Genomic DNA, 19,343 nt, shown 5'->3' with positions numbered 1-19,343 from the left:
CCGACCTGGTTATCTCTTCTTCCCAAATACACCAAGATCCAGAGAGAAGGAGAGAAAGATGGAGATAAAGAGAAGGAGCAATATGTGTACACAATTTAATGTAGGGCTGCAAATAATGATTATTTTCATTATTGATATATCTGTCAAATATTCTCAATTAATTGATTAATTAACATCATATGAGCCAAAAAGGCAGAAAATCCTCACAAATAAGAACCTGAATGAGGGAATGTTTGGTATTAGTGCTTGAAAAATGACAAATTATAAATTGATTATCAAAATAGTTACTGAATAATTTTCTGATAATTTGCTCTGATTTAATGTCCAAAATTAAACTTGATTTGGCCATGACGATTCATTTTCAAGATCACAGGGAGTCTGGAGAGCCATGGATGCCCTGCAGCTGAGCCCCATAAGTGTCACAATTCATACAAACATTTCCCAAATCTGAAAGTGATCCTGTAGTTCAACTTGGTTAGTGATAGAAAATCTGAATGCACCCTGCTTGTTTACGACTGTAATCTGCAATAGTCAGTTGTAAAATGTGTAGTTAAAGGATAGACTCAGAGTTTTTCAAGTCTGTCTTAAAACAACAGTCAGGTGTCCGAATGAACACTAAAAGGGGTTTTCCTTGCTGTAATTATTCCTCCTCTTCATACTGGCTATTACAGCTTTTCTCAATCGTTTCACACTATAACTGGGCCAGTTAACGAAACATCCCAAACCATGATGCCATCTACCAAAAGACAGACCCATTTCCCAAAACTATAAACACCATTACCCTGTTTTCACTCATGTGCTCATTTAGAAATCACTGGCATTCAATATCATTAACTCAACTCATTACAGCTGGAACCCAATTAACACACAAATCCCCAGGTGGAAACACAAAGAGTCAAAACTATTCACACACCAATCACAAACTCAGGATAGATCGATAAAAGGACCATGGGTCGGTTCACCTGAGGCAGAATAAATGTGATTTCTCTCTTTATGTACAAACTGTTTTTTTCATTGGTTTATATTGGTAAATACATGGAAATTATTTTACCGTATTCTATGTCTTCTGCATATTTTTACAGTATATTTACTTTTTCCACTCAGTTTCAGTTTATTTTACTACAGTACATTGAGGAATTAAAAATTCTGATAATGTATACATGTGTTGTGTCATTATATTGTATTCATCATGTAAAGAAGTTGTGCTAGGGGAAAATCATAAGCGCCATGATTCATTATAGTAACAGGTTTTTACAGTAGTGTTTTGAATTGATCTCATCAGTGTGTAATGGTGTATTTCGTAGTGTTTGTATATTTGATGGGTTTTGTGTGATGTCTGAAGGCAAATTTTGGTTTAGATGTAAGATTACATGGTTTTGAGTGGAGAAATGTATCTTAGCAATCATGAAAAACCGTAAAAGATCCCCTTCAAATGTGCTTTCAATGTAAGTGATGGGGACCAGAATCCACAGTGTGTCCACACAGTCATTTTTTTAGGAAAAATGTATTTCAAAGTCTATCTGAAGTTTATATGAGGCTTCAGCAAATTCCCTCTTTGTGTTTCCCTGTTGAGCTGCGGTGGAAGTATAGTGACAAAAATAGGGACCATGGCACTAAAAGGACTGTAATATTGAAAGATATCTATTTGATTTGACTAATTTGGACGGCTGAAGCTTCATATTAGCTTCAGATAAATTTTTAAATACATTTTTGCACTGTGGATTTTGTCCTCCATCACTTACATTGTAAGTGCCTTTATGAAGGGATCTTCTAATGGCCAGTATGAACAGGAGGAATGATTTCAGCGAGGAAAACCTCTTTCAGTGTTAATTTGGGCACCTGATTGTTGTTTTAAGAAAGACTTGAAAATTTGTCACCCTGTCCTTTAAGTCTTATTACAGTCACTAAATTTCCAGTGACTTCTTGCAACAACGAGATTAATTTTAGATTTTATGAGTGTAAAGAACCCGGATTCACAGAGCAGATATTCAAAACAAGAGACGGATAAGGAGAAAAAACAAATAAATAAAACAAAAACACACCTATCTGTCAATCAGCACAACTGATGGGCAAACGCACTCAGAGGCATGTGGGGGGTGGTGGTGTGAGGAAGTTCTCAGTAGAGAGAAAGGAAAGGAAAGGGAGGGGAGGGGAGTGGGGGGGATTTGGAATAGCATTCTGCCAGAAAGGCAAGTGCAGCAGCAGCAGCAGGGTGAAGGAGGGGTGCAGGGTCGAGGGAAGAGGCACCTTGCAACAGCTGGTCTCAATTATCCGTGGAGGGGCTGCTGAGTGTACAGGACTGAGTGTGTGTGTGTGTAAGGTTGAGGCATCGCAGGGGGAGGGCTGAGACCACTGGCGCCAGGAGGGGAGCAACAGGTCAGGGAGGATGAAGATTATAAAAATACTAGCAGGCAGTTGGCCTTGGTCCTGCCGGCGCACAGTGTGAGTGTGTGTGGTTGATACTCCTCGCCTGCCACAGTGCCACAGGATGTGGAAGAGTGTGTGTGTGTGTGTGTGTGTGTGTGTGTGTGTGTGTGTTTGTGTGCCCACAGTGCGTCAGGGCGGTCTGTTTCTGCATACATCCTGTGAGATAACCTTCCTGGTTGAATAACACAGGCTCATCCCATGTTTTTATCAATCAAAGATGTGCAGAAAACTGAATGTCTCAGTGGTTCAGATTTTTTTTCAAAGAATATCAGTTAAACATGTGATATATGAAGTAGCATTGTTTTTAATGTATTAATCAAAGTGTTTGGTAATAAAATAATAAAACGAATGAATAAATTAAATCCTTTATTATTCCAGTTGAACAAGTTGACTTTCTGTCATAGACCCACTGAGTAAATTAAGACAGTTTTATTTTCATGTAAAAAACTGTATTTTCTGACAGATGCATGTCCTATATTCTCACAAAAGTTGAAGCAACAAATGGACAGTTTTGGTAATTGATAAATTGTATCATAAAATTATCAATTATATTGTGTCTCAGTTCCTAGGCCCCAGCAAGAGGACATGGCTGGAGATAGATGAGTGTAGGACGCCCTCTGGTGTTCAATAAGTCTTATCACATGAGGACACACTTCACGATCAGAACTGTCACAGACAACAATTCAAGGAAAGGCAAAAATCATGAAGACAGGCGGACGAAAGTTAAGGAGTGACTTCGCATGAGCGATCACATTTCCGCACTCACAAGCAGCAACTTAATTTAGCGCTTACGTGTATTGTCACCATTACGGTAAACGCAAGTCGTCAAACAAGTTGAGGACTTCTGTCGGAAATTCAAGTTTATTGTAACAAAGAGGCATCATTTGTCTTTTTCTGGTGCTACAAAACACAGAGTAGGTTATTCTGTCAGTTTAACAAAATTACAAGTGAAAATCGTTTCAATGAAGTGGTTTATCTAACTAAATGTGACAAAATTATATTTAATAAATAGATTTCAATTAAATAAAAAAGCAATAAAATCTATTGATATAAACATGGAATAAATAGATAAATGTTTCCAAGTGAAATGCTTGTATGACCTAATTAAATCACTATTAAGTACAGCATTAAATAATTAAGCAATGAAAGAAATTCTTCTGTCATAGTGTTATTATTTCATGTTTTACTGCAAAATAGAAGGATACAGCTTTCTTTTATAGGAGTGAAACTTACTTAAAATGCCTTTTAGAACACTAAAGCTAGTATGGTGCGCTATGCTGACAGTGAGATCTCATATCTAATATTGTAACTTAATGTAGCCTTTTTTAAAAAATGTATATATTTTTTAATTGAACATGTAGACATTCAGCAGTTAAATAGAAAATGTGCATTCTTGCGCAATTAAAAATATATGTCAAGAAAATCAAGTAAATAGAAACATAAGAAAATATGTATTAATTTTATTTATTTTATATTAAGTAATATTTAACACTAAATATAAGATTCTTACAACATAATCAAATAATATAACTTAACATTGTGGCTTTGCATTTACCGTAAATATCACAGTACTGGTGCACTGACACTTTGTGACCGCGGAAATGCGAATGACATTACTTATATCCGTCATTTTAAGAGAAAACAAGAAGTCAGACAGCGTTGCAACAGGTTGCTACGCTGTTAATACGTGAGCTGGATGTCACGTTGTAGACAGTCAAGGAAATACAACAGCTGGAAAAACTCAACGGTCTGAAGATAATGGATAAAGTGATGTGGATATAAAGTCTTTGGTATGAAAGGTAGGTAGCCTGAATGGGAGACGTTGAAGGTGTGTATAGTGGGCCCTACATCAGGCTTATATTAAATCATATGGTGGCTTTTCTCGAAATGATATTGGTCTGATGAAATGTAATGTCAATAAATGTAACGTAGCCTAAATGTGACCGTGCGTAAAACTGAAAAAAGTTTTACCATAGTTAGGCTATTTAAAAAGTGAAACTAAAGGTCTGACTTGATGGGAAAAAGACTCAAACTTCATAAAAACCCTTAATAACCTACTCTGTGAGTTCATTTTTAATTTTAGTGAAGTAAGTAAATAAGTACAGCAGTTACTGAAGATGTAGAGACGGAGCCAGAGCATGAAGTGTCCTGATTGGACTTAAATGTTGTTGTTGCTGTTTTTGTTGTTGTTGTTGTGGGAAAGTTTTTGTTAAGGACCCAATCATAGCCTACAGGTAACAAATGGCTTTTCTTACATATGTATTAGGCTCTATAGGGTGGTTTCAGCAAGTGGGAAACTTTAGGCTACTTTATGGCAGCACTACAAAAAATACACCAAATTTCTGAAATGACGCAACCGTTCTTCAGTAACATGAAGGGAATTTATTATCTACCAGTTTAATACTCTCAAACCCCACAAGACAGCCGTCTTTTTCCTCTCATTTGAGTTTTAAAGGTGGGACAGTGCTTTTTACAGCACAGACAAACTCTTAACTACAAAATCAATTAAAACATATTAATTAAATTACATTTTAATCAATTACACCACAATAAACTGACTGTCAATAAACCTTTAAACATTTTAAAACAATTCAAATAGCCATTTTCTATAACAGATGTGTTACATGTACTATTGATGTAGAGCTCAGAAAACAGTTATGTACTTAATCCTTACAATCTGAACTAACCTCTGTGTTCATATCACATGTTCACATCCACAACTTTAACATCTTCAGTCACTTCATCAGTGTTGTCCATTAATTAATTTAAATGTATAAATTGCAGGAATATTGCATAAAACATGCTTAAAGAAGTGTCCATGAAAGCTGTGTCTCAGGTTTACTGACACTTCAGAAAATGTGGGACAGTGCTTGAAATACAGATTCCAAGAAAAATTAAGACGATAATGTGCACTCTTATTTTGATCTGTGGTCAGAGACAATAAGTTTTTTTAATAAAATGTCTGGCCAATTTATATTTACTTAAAGCCTTTATGTTTTTCAAAGTCAAAATTTATTTGCCCAGTCAGACTCCCTGAACATATGCCAAACAGTCTCTCTTTAAATTCCAAACACACCCATGATGATGATGTTATACAAATAAAGTAACTGTTCAGTTACAAGAAGTGTTGTGGCAAGATATCTGGGTGAAACATCTTTGGCAAAACAAGTCCATGCTTAGATGTCCCACTTTTTTGTCAAGGGGACAACAGAAAAGAGACTTTTTTTTACCTTGATAACAACATATAAGGATAGCACTGTATCTTTTGATCAATAGAAGCATACCATTTGTGGGTGTGTGTACACAATGCTGAGACACATTTTTCCAGTATAAAACCTTGGATGAGGAACAAGCTGACAGTGACTGTTTTGGGAATTAGCCTAAATAATTGAGTAACAGGCTAATAATATGTCATCTGGGCAGCAGTATCATGAAAGCCAGTAATAGTAGTTTCAAGAAAATTAGTTTGATCTTAGTAAAAAGTTATGCATGTGGTTAATTAGTCAAAAATCATCTACTGAAGCATCTTATGGTGAGTGGAGTGAGGTGTGCAGTATATTAGTGAAATCACACTGATATCAATGTCTGATGTGAGCTTGTGTTACTCATTTGCCTGTTAGACTGACACGAGTCCCAAAGATGAGTGTTCATGGGAAGGAAGACGGCAGAGCAGAGTCTCCAGTGTCCAGCTGTGTGTCTCTGAAGAGTGATCACTCCAGAGAGAGTCCTCTAGCCTTCAGTAATGAACCTGGACCTGTCTGATGTGACCTTGTGTTACTCATTTGCCTGTTAGACTGACACGGGTCCCAAACATGAGTTTTCATGGGAAAGAAGAGAGCAGAGCAGAATCCCCAGCGTCCAGCTGTGTGTCTCTGAAGAGTGACCAGTCCAGAGAGAGTCCTCTAGCCTTCAGCAATGAACCTGGACCTTTCAACACAAAGTAAGAGTTCTCCTTATTCTTGTTGGGGGCAAAAGTTGATCTGTCAGAATGTCTTGATTTTAGAGTCTACAGATGTTAGACAGATTTTTAGTGGTTCTCAAATGTTTTTTGTCATGCCCTTTGTCATGCTTTTTGAGTAAAACCTGCAATCCACTTTTTAAAATGAACAATTAATAATATTGAGGAAATAAGTTTAAAAAATGAGCTAAGGTGAATATTATTTTATTGAAAAAGTATCAAGAACATAAACTGCATGTTTCCTTTCACCTTTACCTGGGCACTGTTGTTCAAATGAAAAATATAATTTTCTGTTTTTACAGAATTTCACCTAAAGAAATACCCATATTTTTTCAAAAGGAGAAGATTGGGTGATTTTTACCTTGTATTTTAAGTCCTCATGTATTCAAAATTTGTTGCATTTTTTGGAAACAAGAAGAAACTGTTCACTGCACTTTATGGTATATTACGTCATCTCGCTGTGACACAGCTACAAATGTGTACAAAGTGGAAAGGATTTTTTTTTTAAAGCAGCTATATATTTTTTATAACAACAATGTATTAAATGACTATGTGTCAGATGCGTTGCTTGTAGAGATTAACCTACAGAGAATTACCACCTGACTCTGCAGCTCCCTTCAGCTTTATAGAGCTTTATAGTGTGTTTCAGCTCATTGTTTAGCTGTCCGGTTGCAACTTTACTGTTTTGTTTCACTCTCACCGCTCTCATAGGTTTTAAGAGAAAAAGCTCTAAAAACCCACTGTACACTACCTGCTCAGCATCAAACTGCAAACAGGCAGTTTTAGCGACCAGCTGGTTAACATATTGGAGCATTTTGCATTCAAGTTATTTCCCCCCGTCCCTATAGATATTTAATTTACCTTAAGAATTGATAAAGACCAAAAAGCTAAAGGAGAGTGACTATTGGACTTACATTCAACAGGTGGACAGAAACACGGCTCCAAATGAATTATAATATTGATTCGTAATTGCTGGATGTGTAAATAAGCAGCTGTTTGCTAACAAGTTCACCATATCAGCTTAAAAGGTTATTATGTCAATGTTGTGTTCACAACTTGTTTCCACTGACCCCCTCGTTGGCCAAAAATTCAGTTGGTTTAACTCCCCAAACTTAGCATTTACCATAAACCACTGACCAAGAGCTGTTGTGTCATCAGACTTGTGTGTTCAGGCATGTAAAGCCCTCTTGACAAGTTTTGGGACATGCCATAACACATGCAGCAATGGGTAGGGTAAACTTGTTTTAGGTGCAGTTGCCCTTTTGAATAGAGAGTGAGAAACCATCACCAGTCTCTGCTTCACATGGATAGAATTGTTGTAAACCAGGCTGTTTTTTCCATCGGAAAGTCAATATGACATGTGCTTGAAGAACATACCATGAAAATTTTCTCTCTTCGGACATGACATGACATTTGGACATTTCCTTTCTATATACAGTACATATACAGGGTGTAGCATACCAGAGATGAGTGTTCATGGGAAGGAAGACGGCAGAGCAGAGTCTCCAGTGTCCAGCTGTGTGTCTCTGAAGAGTGACCACTCCAGAGAGAGTCCTCTAGCCTTCAGTAATGAACCTGGACCTTTCGACACAAAGTATGAGTTCTCCTCATTTTTGTTGGGGTCAAAAGTTATATATGATATGTCATATGGGCAGCAGTATTATGAACGCCGGTAATAATAGTTTCAAGAAAATTAGTCTGATCTTAGTAAAAAGTTATGTATGTGGTTAATTAGTCAAAAATCATCTACAGAAGCATCCTATGGTGAGTGGAGTGAGGTGTGCAGTATATCAGTGAAGTCACACTGATGTCAATGTCTGATGTGAGCTTGTGTTACTCATTTGCCTGTTAGACTGAAACAAGTCCTAAAGATGAGTGTTCATGGGAAGGAAGAAGGCAGAGCACAGTCTCCAGTGTCCAGCTGTGTGTCTCTGAAGAGTGACCACTCCAGAGAGAGTCCTCTAGCCTTCAGTAATGAACCTGGACCTTTCGACACAAAGTAAGAGTTTGCCATGTTCTTGTTGGGGGCAAAAGTTGATCTGTCAGAATTTCTTGATTTTAGAGTTACAGATGTTAAACTGTTTTACATTAGGTTGATGTATCCCTTCATCTTTACAGTTACAGAGTAGAGTTACAGTTTAAATACAACTTATAACAGCACAATTAGAGCTCATTTAGTACAACTCATTGTGCTGACACTCATGCAAACACACACATATACTTGCATATTGTAGAGCAAAGTGGTGTGCACTCTCTTTCTGTGTCTGTCCATGATTTCACAATCCTAATTTTTTTTTTTTTAATTTTTCATTTTTTTGACTTGTCATAATGAATCATAGATGGCCCTAAGTAGGGGAAATCCTACTGTGAATTCAATATTGCATCAGTGTCTATATTAAGGACATAAAAATCTCAATTTAATTAAAAAAAACCCCCCAAAAAACCAACAACTTTTCACCAATTTTGACGGCACTAACTCCTGAACAACTACCCCAGTATGGCTCAGACAAAAAAGAAAAAAGCATATTGCACCTTCAGTTTCTCCTCTCTGCCCAAACACCAACGTAACCCCCCTCCTTAAAGCCTCCACAGGCATAACTGACAGATAATGTAACTTAAATTGCATTTTATTTATTTTTTCAGACACTAGAATTACTATAATCATCTGATATTATGTGTATTAAGTAGTGATCAAGCAATAAATTAACTCAGGTTATACTGAAGATTGTTTTCACTCATGATGATTATGACACAATCAAGAAATTAAAAAAAAAAGCAATGGCTTACTCACAATGGCTGGTTAAATGTGATTATTTAAACCGTGTGAGACATTTACAAAAGAAACATTACATGTTCTGTCTGCATTGTGCTATTAGTATTGCTGAAAAAATTTGTCTTTTAAAAAAAAAAAAAAAAAACAGTAAACAATAACAAGGTTTTAAGTTAAAAAGAAAATACCTTCATCTTCACAGAGAGAGGAAAAGGACAAGTGTTGTTATCAAGGACCAGCTGTCCTGCTGTGCTTTGTGCCAGGAGGTCCTGAGGGATCCGGTCACTATGAGATGTGGCCACCGTGTCTGCAGGCAATGCATTGATGCATACTGGGAACTGTGTGAACCAACAGGAGAATTCTCATGTCCCCAATGTGGAAAAAGATCCAGAAAAAGTCCTGGACTGCAAACACCAAGTCAAACCAGCACTGAAACAAGTAAGGCTGGCAGTCTATCTACTGTTATTATTTCTAAAACAGGACTTATTGTGTTGCTGCAGTCACACTTCTTTTTTTCTATAACATGCAGCATGTTTAGCACATTTAAAATGTTTAAACATTTCATAAAATACAAATATTACTATAAAATGTATGTATGAGGTAACTAAAAAGACAACCAGCAGCCTGTTTCAGTAGTGTGTGTAAGTTTGAATCTTGTGTGGGAGTTACGTTTTAAACTTTGTAAAAACAGGTTGCAGCATACAAGTTAGTTACAATGTTAAGTAAAGATAAATCTCATATTTACACAGCTATCTTCACTTTAGAAAAATAAAAACAAAAACAAGTACAACAGAAGACATCAATAAATGATTAGATTATTAATGAGGTAACAGACAAACCCATGTTGTATCATATGGTTGTTAAGGTTGTGAGTTTGAAGCAAACAGGAGAAGGACCCAAATGCACAAATCAGTGCAGGACAAGTAGATTAAAAGGAGTTTTAATAATTCAACATAAATAGGCTTACAGGTTGACAACAGGAAGGCAATTCAAACAGACGAAAAACTCCAGAGGGCAGGTACAGAATAACAGGTACAGGTGGAAAATGGGCACGTATTCAGTACAGACTGGGGCTGCGTTCGAAGTCGCATACTAACGTACTGCCTACTACATACACAATCAGTATGTACTCCATACTGCCTACTAAATAAATGATTAAGTATGTCATTACCAGCATACTGTTCACACTTAAGTAGAGTCAAGCAAGACAGCCAAATATCCCAGAACACATTTCGCACCATGCTGCAATGATGGTGGAGATTTTAAACCAGGCTAAAAGCTGTTGTAATCTACACTCTGGGACTGTTAATATGTCACTTTATTAAGTTTCAACATTTTTTCAGGCAAGAAAGTAACCATTTAGATTCCCAATATGTGGTCAGTTTATTCAAATAACGTCTGTTTGGATATTTTCTCCAACGTTTTTGGAGACGTGGGGAGACTGGTCAGTCAAGAGAGACAGTGCATTTTGGGGTGGTTGAGTATGTCCAGTCAGTTCACATCACATACTCAGAAATTCTTGCTAATCTATTATACATCTCATTTCTTGCATACACAAAATCCACATACTATGCAGTTGGAACACACTACATACTCAGTTTGACGTCATACTTAGTATGAATAGTACGTTAGTATGTGATTCTGAACGCAGTTGATTAGGTGGAATGAGGGACAGGTGAGCTGTTGGGTGTGGGAATCAGGTGAGAAAGTCTGGGGGGCATCTGGTGGACAGGTGGAGAATAGCAGGGACTGAGGCAGAAATGGCAAAATGAACTGGACCAGGCAGTTATTATGACAACGGTAGCTAGTTCACACATGATAGCATATATTACATTATTTTTTTTAATAAAGCAGTCTGTTGTTGGTGGCTTACTCTCTGTCTCTAGTTGGTAGTGTCTTCTTTTCCCCATATTATCTGAATAATGCACTGGGTGACAAATCACTCGCTGTGACAATGTTTTGATTATGGTTGACTTAGCAAAGTTACAGTGTAAATAGAGATGTTCCAACTGTGATAATACAGTATACGTCTTTAACCTTATTTATTCTTTTACTACATATCTTTTAGTAACTGGCTGCCTGCAGGAGGTTTTAGGCAAACACAAGATCAGTCTTAGAAAGAAATGTGAATTTGCACTAGAAGGAACTGCTGAAGCAGGACAAAAAACCCACCTGAACAGGATCTACACGGAGCTCTACATCACTGAGGGACAGTGCGAAGGGGTTACTATCCAACATGAGGTGTGGCAGCTTGAGACGATGTCCAAAACCCTGCATGACACTCCAATCAAATGCCACGACATCTTTAAGGTCTTACCTGGCCAAAAGAGATTGATCAGAGTGGTTCTGATGAGTGGCATTGCTGGCATTGGAAAAACCTTCACAGTGCAGAAGTTTACTCTTGACTGGGCAGACGGCTTTGAAAATCAAGATGTTAGCGTTGTGATTCTGCTTTCGTTCCGGGAGCTGAACTTGATCAAAGAGGAGCAGTACAGTCTTCTCAGGCTGCTTCAAGACTTTGATCCATCATTACACATGGTCACAGCAGAAATGCTTGCTGTCTGTAAAGTGCTGTTAATCTTTGATGGACTGGACGAAAGCAGACTTTTGTTGGACTTCCAGAACAATGATGTTGTATCGGACGTCACACAGACATCACCAGTTAACGTGCTGTTGACAAGCCTCATCAAGGGGAATCTGCTTCCCTCAGCTCTCCTTTGGATCACTTCCAGACCTGCAGCAGTGAATCAGATCCCGCCTGCATTTGTAGATAGGGTAACAGAAGTACGAGGATTCACTGACCCTCAGAAGGAGGAGTACTTCAGGAGGAGATTCAATAATGAGTCACAGTCCGGCAGAATCATCTCACACATCAAGGCATCCAGAAGCCTCTACATTATGTGTCACATCCCAGTTTTCTGTTGGATCACTACTACAGTTCTGGAGCATATGATGATGACAGAACAAAAAGAGTTGCCCAAGACTCTGACTGAGATGTACTCCCATTTCCTGCTGGTTCAGACCAAGAGGAAGACACAGAAGTATAATAATGGGCATGAGCAGACAGACAGAGATGTCCTTCTGAAGTTGGGAAGACTTGCATTCGAACATCTGGAAAAAGGGAACATCATGTTCTACCAAGAAGACTTGGAGCGGTGTGGTCTTGATCTCAGGGAAGCCCTTTTCTCAGGACTTTGCACAGAGATCTTCAAGAGAGAGCGTGTACTCTTTCAGAAGCTGATTTACTGCTTTGTTCATTTGAGTATTCAGGAGTTTCTCGCTGCGGTCTACATGGTCCACTGTTACCTCAACAAGAACATAGAAGTACTGGCGACATTCTTGGGGGAAGATAGCAAAAATAGCAGTGACCCAGGTCTGGATAACTTCCTCAGTAGAGTTGTAGACAAAGCTCTGTACAGTGGAAATGGCCATCTGGACCTCTTTGTTCGCTTCCTTCACGGCCTGTTATTGGAGTCCAATTGTAGTCTCTTAGGAGGTCTGCTGGGTTGGAAAGTGAGCAGTCCAGAAAGGATTCAAAGAGCAATAAACAACCTGAAGAAGATGAATGCTTATGATATCTCCCCTGACAGAAGCATCAATGTCTTCCACTGTTTGATGGAGATGAATGACCACTCAGTACATCAGGAGATCCAAGAGTACCTGCAATCAGAGAACAGATCGGAGAGGAAACTCACTAAGACCCATTGCTCAGCTCTTGCCTACATGCTGCAGATGTCAGAAGAGGTTCTAGATGTGTTGGACCTGAAGAAGTACAACACATCAGGTGACGGAAGACGGAGATTGCTCCCAGCTGTGAGAAACTGCAGAGACGCTCGGTAAGTCCAGATGAGAATATCAACAGTGTAAAACCACAAAAATTTCTGTCTATTGCAAAAAGGTTTGTTACAGTTAAGATATTTAGTTTCTCATACATGTTCTCTATAAACATGTTGATTTTACCTCAAAGTATGTAACTGATTCCATTCTATCACTGATAAAGATTGTGAGATGCGATTGAAAGCTATGAAAAAGCTAGTAGGTAGACCTTTGAGTTGAAATTATTTTGTCATATTGACAAAATTTCTTATCACTACTTACTGGCAAACTATGTCTTAGATGTGGTTGGCTGAATATACCTTAAAGTATACTTCTTTCAATCTCTTGATTGTGTTTCTAGCTGTGGGTCACTATTAGTTAGCTAGTATTACTATTACTAATGGTACTGCTAATTAATTATGTATATCAGGGCAAAGTACCTATGCTGCTTTGGCTAATACTGACTCATCATCATGTGTTTGCAGACTCTCTGGCTGTGGACTCTCTGAATGTCATTGTGAAGTCCTGTCCTCAGCTCTGATGTCCAACCCCTCCCATCTGCGACAGCTGGATCTCAGTGAAAATGACTATTTGTTGGATTCAGGAGTGAATCTGCTGTCGGTTGGACTGGAGAGTCCAAACTGCAGACTGGAGATTCTAAGGTCAGACCACTTTCAGATAGCTCTTTACTCATTCTTTTTCTTCTCCTCCTCATGTTTCTGATAGTGTGATATGGAGTTATACAATATAAGAAGGGGCTAGACCATATAACACTTTGTAAGCAAACATCATGATTTTAAATTCAATTCTATAGCAAACAGGGAGCCAGTGTAAGGAGAAGAGAATGGGAGTAATGTCGTCCCTATTTTTTTTTTTTTTTTACATTGTTAGACCTTGTTTTTGATGCATAAGTTACAATAACCAAGGTGGGATGATATAAAGGGCTGGATTACTTTTTGTAGGTCAGAGGTACAGAGAATTGATCTGAGTTTAGAGACAATGCAGAGCTGAAAGATGACTTGATTTAACTTCCTGCTTGATCTGTTTGTCGAACTTCAACACTGAATCAAATATGATTCCAAGATCTCTGGCATGTAGTTTAACAAAAGGGGACAATGTGCCAAGATGAAGAGAATAAGTCATGTTGGTTAGATGCTGCAAATAATATAATTTCAGATTTATTGTCAGTGAGCTGGAATTTGGATTTTATGTTTTAAAGACACAATAAGATTTGTCGCTCTGGACCTTGGACTGTATGGATTTCTTCTTGTAACTGCATAATATGAACTTTATGATGACATTTGATTTTAAATACATCTATATAAGGCTGATATCATGTTGATCCACATAAATAAGATGGTAATGTCAATATTTTAATACAAGCACCAACTGATTAGAGCATAGCAATGTTGAGCTACAGATTAGGCCTTAAGTGATCTGATTGGAATGTGTGTTTTAATCATATCCTTTATCATATTTTTCAGATTGAAGAACTGCAGTTTGTCAGAAAGTTGTTGTGGTTCTCTGGCATCAGCCCTGAAATCCAGCTCCCATCTGAGAGAACTGGATTTAAGTAACAACAACTATCTTAAGGACTCAGGGGTGAAGCTACTGTCTACTGGGTTGGAGAGTCCACACTGTAGACTGGTGACACTGAGGTCAGACAACATTTTATTAACTTTGTGCAGAGATTAATTTTGTATAATTACTGTGGTTACAGTAGGGGGTGGCACTGAATTCTGTGCTTCCCAAGATTCCTTTGTATACTAGTCCATACTGATAAGATTCACCTTGGAATAACACTATACTGCAACGATATATTGCAACATACTGTATTTACAAACTACACATATTTATTTCAAACTGTGGCATTGTCATTAATATATTAAAACATGTTTCCCTGCTGAATTTGCATCTTTTTCAACCTGGCCTACTGTTACAGTAGGTTCATGTGCTGGGAGTTGGGCATGCAAGTGTAAACAATTTCATATTAATTTCATATACATCCGCAATAAATGGTTAAAATTCTATATACAGATTAAGTTGCTGCAGGCTGTCGGAGAGCTGCTGTGCATATCTGGCCTCAGCTTTGAAGTCCAACCCCTCCCATATGAGAGTGCTAGACCTGAGTAAAAACAAACTGAAGGATTTAGGAGTAAATCGGCTGTCTGCTGCATTGGAGAATCCTCACTGTGGACTGACGACTCTGAGGTTAGTGCAGTTCTGTGTATCTTTATATCTTTAATGAGAAAATATTTGTTCTTGTATGCAGATGGTGACTGAAAGATGATGTAATGGATAAAAGGTTCAAGTTCTATTTCACATGTACTGCAATGAAATATGCATTGTGCTGTTAATGCAGTTACAAACCTCCAGCTCAGATCTACAGACCAATACAGCCATTTAATCAAACTACAAGCAAGAAATATTTCTTCCTTTAATGCAATCAGTTTCCCTGGGTAATAGCCCCTCCACCTCCTCTCACATGGAGAGTGATGGAACAGTGTGCCATTTCTTTCCAATGTTCCTCTCAACATGTCACAAAAAGTGGACACAGAAAAGCGCTCCTAAATGACAAGCTTTGTTTGCTTGAGAGTGTGTCTCGTCTTTTAGGATTTTCAGCACTTTTGACTGTCACCACCTTTGAAGTTTTAGAAATGTGTGTCAGAATGGTAATTAGATAGCCAGAGTGCGTCCTAATTCTCCAAGGTGTCTCCTTATTTCCATCACTTCTCTTTTGCAAAGAGAATTTGATGAAATGCTTTTCGTGAGGCAAGAAATCTGTAATCTTAATTCTGTGGGCACAGTTAAAGCCCTTAGTTGCTGACTTCAAGAACGCCAAAGAAGGGTGAGACAGCCATTTATACAGGTAATATCAGACGTCATTGGCGGGCATGTCCTGATTCCAGTTCATGCAAATTGGAAGTGTGTTGCTTCACAGGAGTGATGAGGTGTATAGAGCCTGTTTGAGGACTGTCTGTGTTCATTGAACTAGGGTTGAACCAGTAACAAATGTTTGTTTTTACTACAGCATTAATATTCATTTCTCTAATTACAGACTTGATAGATGTGGGCTGACGGAGAACTGCTGTACCTCTCTGGCCTCAGCTCTTAAGTCTGACCCCTCCAGCCTGAGAGACTTAGAACTGAGTAATAACGACCTGCAGGATTCAGGAGTGAATGTGCTCTGTGCTGGACTGCAGGATCCACACTGTAGACTGGAAGCTCTGAGGTGAGCACATTTTTTCAGTTCTGCAATAACATAAATATTAAATCAGTATTATAATACTGTATTTTCTATACATTAGTACAAGGATAAAAGTATTGTGGTGATTCATTGAGTGAGTAACAGACATTACAAGGCGCTTGATAATAAAAGACAAAAGCAAGATATAAAATACAGATATGATATAATAAATACACATAATGAATAATACATAAATAAAATAAGTAAATAAGTAAGTAAATAAAATAAGTCTGAACAGATAGGTCTTGAGCTCCTTTTTAAAGGAAGGTGTCCAGTGTCTCCAAACAGGAGTTAGGAAATTTAGGAGGCCCAGCCTTGAATGTCTCCTTTATTCTAAAGCTTGAAGCAAGGAGCAAGGTCAATTTGGAAACCCTAAAGACTTTCATTTTTTTGTATGTAAATTCTGCAAAGTAACTGTAGCTGTCAAATAAATATAATGGAGTAAAAAGAACAATATTTCTCCCTGAAGTTTATATAGAAGTATAAAGTAGCAGTAAGTGGTACCTCAAAAGTGTACTTAAAAATACAGTACTTGAATAAATGTACTAGTTTAAAACCCAGCATCACAACCCAGGAATGATATTAACAGTTACTGGGGACGTTTTGAGGAGCTGATGGCAAGAGCGCAACATAATTAGCTTCTATTTAGTTGGAAATTCATGATTTTTTTTAAAGTCCTTGTACCTTCAAGTTCCTTACTGAAGCCACACTTTCATATTGAGTGAAGTATTTATACATGTCAGTTAGATATGTATTTGGTATTGTTGGAAGTCTTGATATCTTGAGTATCATTTCAAATCAAGCTCTGTGGGTTTTAGTAGTACTTCACTGTGCAACATGCATTGTAATGGTGAGTTTGTGTTTTACATGGTTGAAGAGGTTATCTAGTGCTGATTCCAGGTTTTGAACCTGGAATCCTGATGTTTTCAAGCAGCATTTCAAACCCAAGAATACTGTTTTCTCTAACTCTGTTTAGATTGAGGTGCAGCTGGTTGTCAGAGGGTTGTTGTGCTCCTCTGGCCTCTGCTTTAATGTCTGAATCCTCCCATCTGAGAGAGCTTGATGTAAGTGAAAATGATCTACTGGATTCAGGAGTGAAGCTGCTGTCTGCTGGATTGGAGAGTCCGCACTGTAGACTAGAGAATCTGAGGTAAGGAATGTCATTTACCTTTGTGAGGACTTTACTTGAACGTAAGGAATGATTTGTTCATGAAAGGGGTTTTCAGAGAACAAGATTCCCTCTTGGGGTGGATTTTGCAATTAGAGATATTATTCAAGTGTGTTAATGCAGGAGGCTGGTATTCCTCACTGCTTCACAAACTTTGTCACATGATGAAACGTGACAGGGCCATCAACACTTCCAGTCAATCATTGCAGTGCATCATGAACTTTGCTGTAGTGATAGTAGTTGTACCAGTTTGTCAAAAAATTGAAAAACAAAAAATTTCCCTCATAAAAATTCTTTTTTTCTCTTCAGATTGATGCGTTGTCGGGTCACAGATGAAGGTTGTGTTTCTCTGGCCTCAGCGCTCAAGTCCAACCCTTCTAGTCTGAGAGAACTGGACCTAAGTAAAAACAACCTAAAGGTTTCTGGAGTTAAGCTGCTGTCTGAAGTCCTGGACAGTCCACACTGTAGACTGGAGACTCTCAGGTCAGTAGCAGGGTTGAGTCAGTCTGTATTATTTTTAGTTAGTGGAAAACCAAAAATTCTGCATGTCCTTGTAAACCTCAAACTTTGTAATGGCTGCTTTTCCCCGTGATCATATGAGAAAAGAATGGTGACAGGCTCAAGGATTGCACAAAAAGCATTAATGTAAGAATGTATTAAACTTTTGGATCACTGTTGTTCATCCCTACAGAATGGAAGAAATGGAGTGAACTTTGATTGCATCCATCTGACCAAAATGCTTCTCATCGCTGGCCGTGACATGTTGCTGCAGACTCTGGGGCTGCCACATTCAGCACATCACTGCAACACTGCAGCTGTGTTTTACTACAATCAGATATAGGACATGATTTTCTACTGACTGTCCAACTGTTCGCCCTATTTGAAAAGTACAATCTCTTCAGTTTGTGCCTGCAGAAGTCACTGCACAGTGATACTGCAAGCACAGCGATACTCACTGATAGTTGTGGCAGTTTTTTTCCTTAAAGCACAAAACCACAATAAAGCATGACTTAATACCCACCAGGCATTTCTGTTCATTAGTCGGCATTTAAGCATCTTCATAGGTCATGGCTACATTTTAGTGCTAAATGTACAACAGATGTTCTGCACAAGTTTTGTTTATTTAAAAGGGAAAAGATAAAACTGGGATGAATCTTGTTTTAAATGTTTGCACAGTCAGTTTGTATAACACTTTAAATGTTTTTACAGCTATATGTATAGAATATTTCATAAATGTGATGTCTTATTTTAAAGGTGCAATGTGTAGGATTTAGTAGCATCTAGCAGCGAGGTTGCAGATTGCAACTAATTGGCTCCGTGGCTCTAGAGAGGGGAGCCCCTCTCTGGTTTTGCTGGTATTTAATGGCTAAAAACATTGACAACCTGAACACTAACCTGAATTTATCCAGTCTGCTTTGAACTGTATTTGTAATAACATTAAGAGCTAATTTTAGAGGTTACATCTTACCAACACCCAGAACAATGTGCAAAATGTGTGGAATACTGTAACTTACATTTATAAATGTATGTACATTTGAATAAAGTGAACTGTCAGAGTTGTTTGGTTTAAGTAAGACAGCTGAAAGTTTGAAATACTTCTCAAATTGCTTGCACCTACATTTGACTGGGGGAATAGAAAGCAGCACAATTAACTACATGTAGTCTAAATCAGTGATTCTCTAATTTTAGGTGCATATAAAACACATCAGGCACAAAATGACTTATCCCCAAACCCAAGCTGACTGCCAATGGTGTTTAGAATTATAAAATATAAATCTATAGTTATTATCAGACACTGCATGACAACATCCCGAGGACACTTCAGAATTGTGTCATTTAACAGTCTCTCAGGCCTTTGATTTAATTGACAAAAGGGAAAAAAATATTCTCACACTTTTCTGGACTGATGTATTTGTTTGTCATTCTTGGTTTGATCAAGTTTTGTTGCACTCTGGTA

At 37.9% G+C, this 19,343-nt stretch overlaps 1 protein-coding gene across 2 annotated transcripts; it reads left to right on the top strand.

Moving 5' to 3' along the window:
- The first annotated feature begins 6,226 nt into the window (after positions 1 to 6,226).
- Positions 6,227 to 19,245, top strand: LOC122983104 (NACHT, LRR and PYD domains-containing protein 3-like). 2 transcript variants are annotated; one of them, XM_044352858.1, is made up of 11 exons: positions 6,227 to 6,367; positions 8,238 to 8,384; positions 9,358 to 9,593; positions 11,224 to 12,991; positions 13,457 to 13,633; positions 14,456 to 14,629; positions 15,009 to 15,182; positions 16,030 to 16,203; positions 17,195 to 17,368; positions 17,696 to 17,869; positions 18,078 to 19,245. In XM_044352858.1, exons 1-11 carry the CDS (start codon positions 6,240 to 6,242, stop codon positions 18,094 to 18,096), a joined length of 3,345 nt encoding a protein of 1,114 aa, XP_044208793.1. In that variant the 5' UTR covers positions 6,227 to 6,239; the 3' UTR covers positions 18,097 to 19,245. The 2 variants fall into 2 exon arrangements, with proteins under 2 accessions (XP_044208793.1, XP_044208794.1); XM_044352859.1 differs by lacking the exon at positions 8,238 to 8,384.
- Positions 19,246 to 19,343: the final 98 nt, after the last annotated feature.

The sequence above is a fragment of the Thunnus albacares genome, chromosome 5 (assembly GCF_914725855.1).
Source record: "Thunnus albacares chromosome 5, fThuAlb1.1, whole genome shotgun sequence".
Taxonomy (NCBI): domain Eukaryota; kingdom Metazoa; phylum Chordata; class Actinopteri; order Scombriformes; family Scombridae; genus Thunnus; species Thunnus albacares.
This window is presented reverse-complemented; position numbering and strand designations above follow the sequence as displayed.

What these genes read in the sequence shown, in the direction of transcription:
- LOC122983104 (XM_044352858.1), top strand. Translation starts at nt 6,240, where the DNA reads ATGAGTTTTCATGGGAAAGAAGAGAGCAGAGCAGAATCCCCAGCGTCC. An exon ending in AGAAACTGCAGAGACGCTCG is followed by an intron (nt 12,992 to 13,456) that starts GTAAGTCCAGAT and finishes ATGTGTTTGCAG; the next exon opens with ACTCTCTGGCTGTGGACTCT. An exon ending in TGTGGACTGACGACTCTGAG is followed by an intron (nt 15,183 to 16,029) that starts GTTAGTGCAGTT and finishes CTCTAATTACAG; the next exon opens with ACTTGATAGATGTGGGCTGA.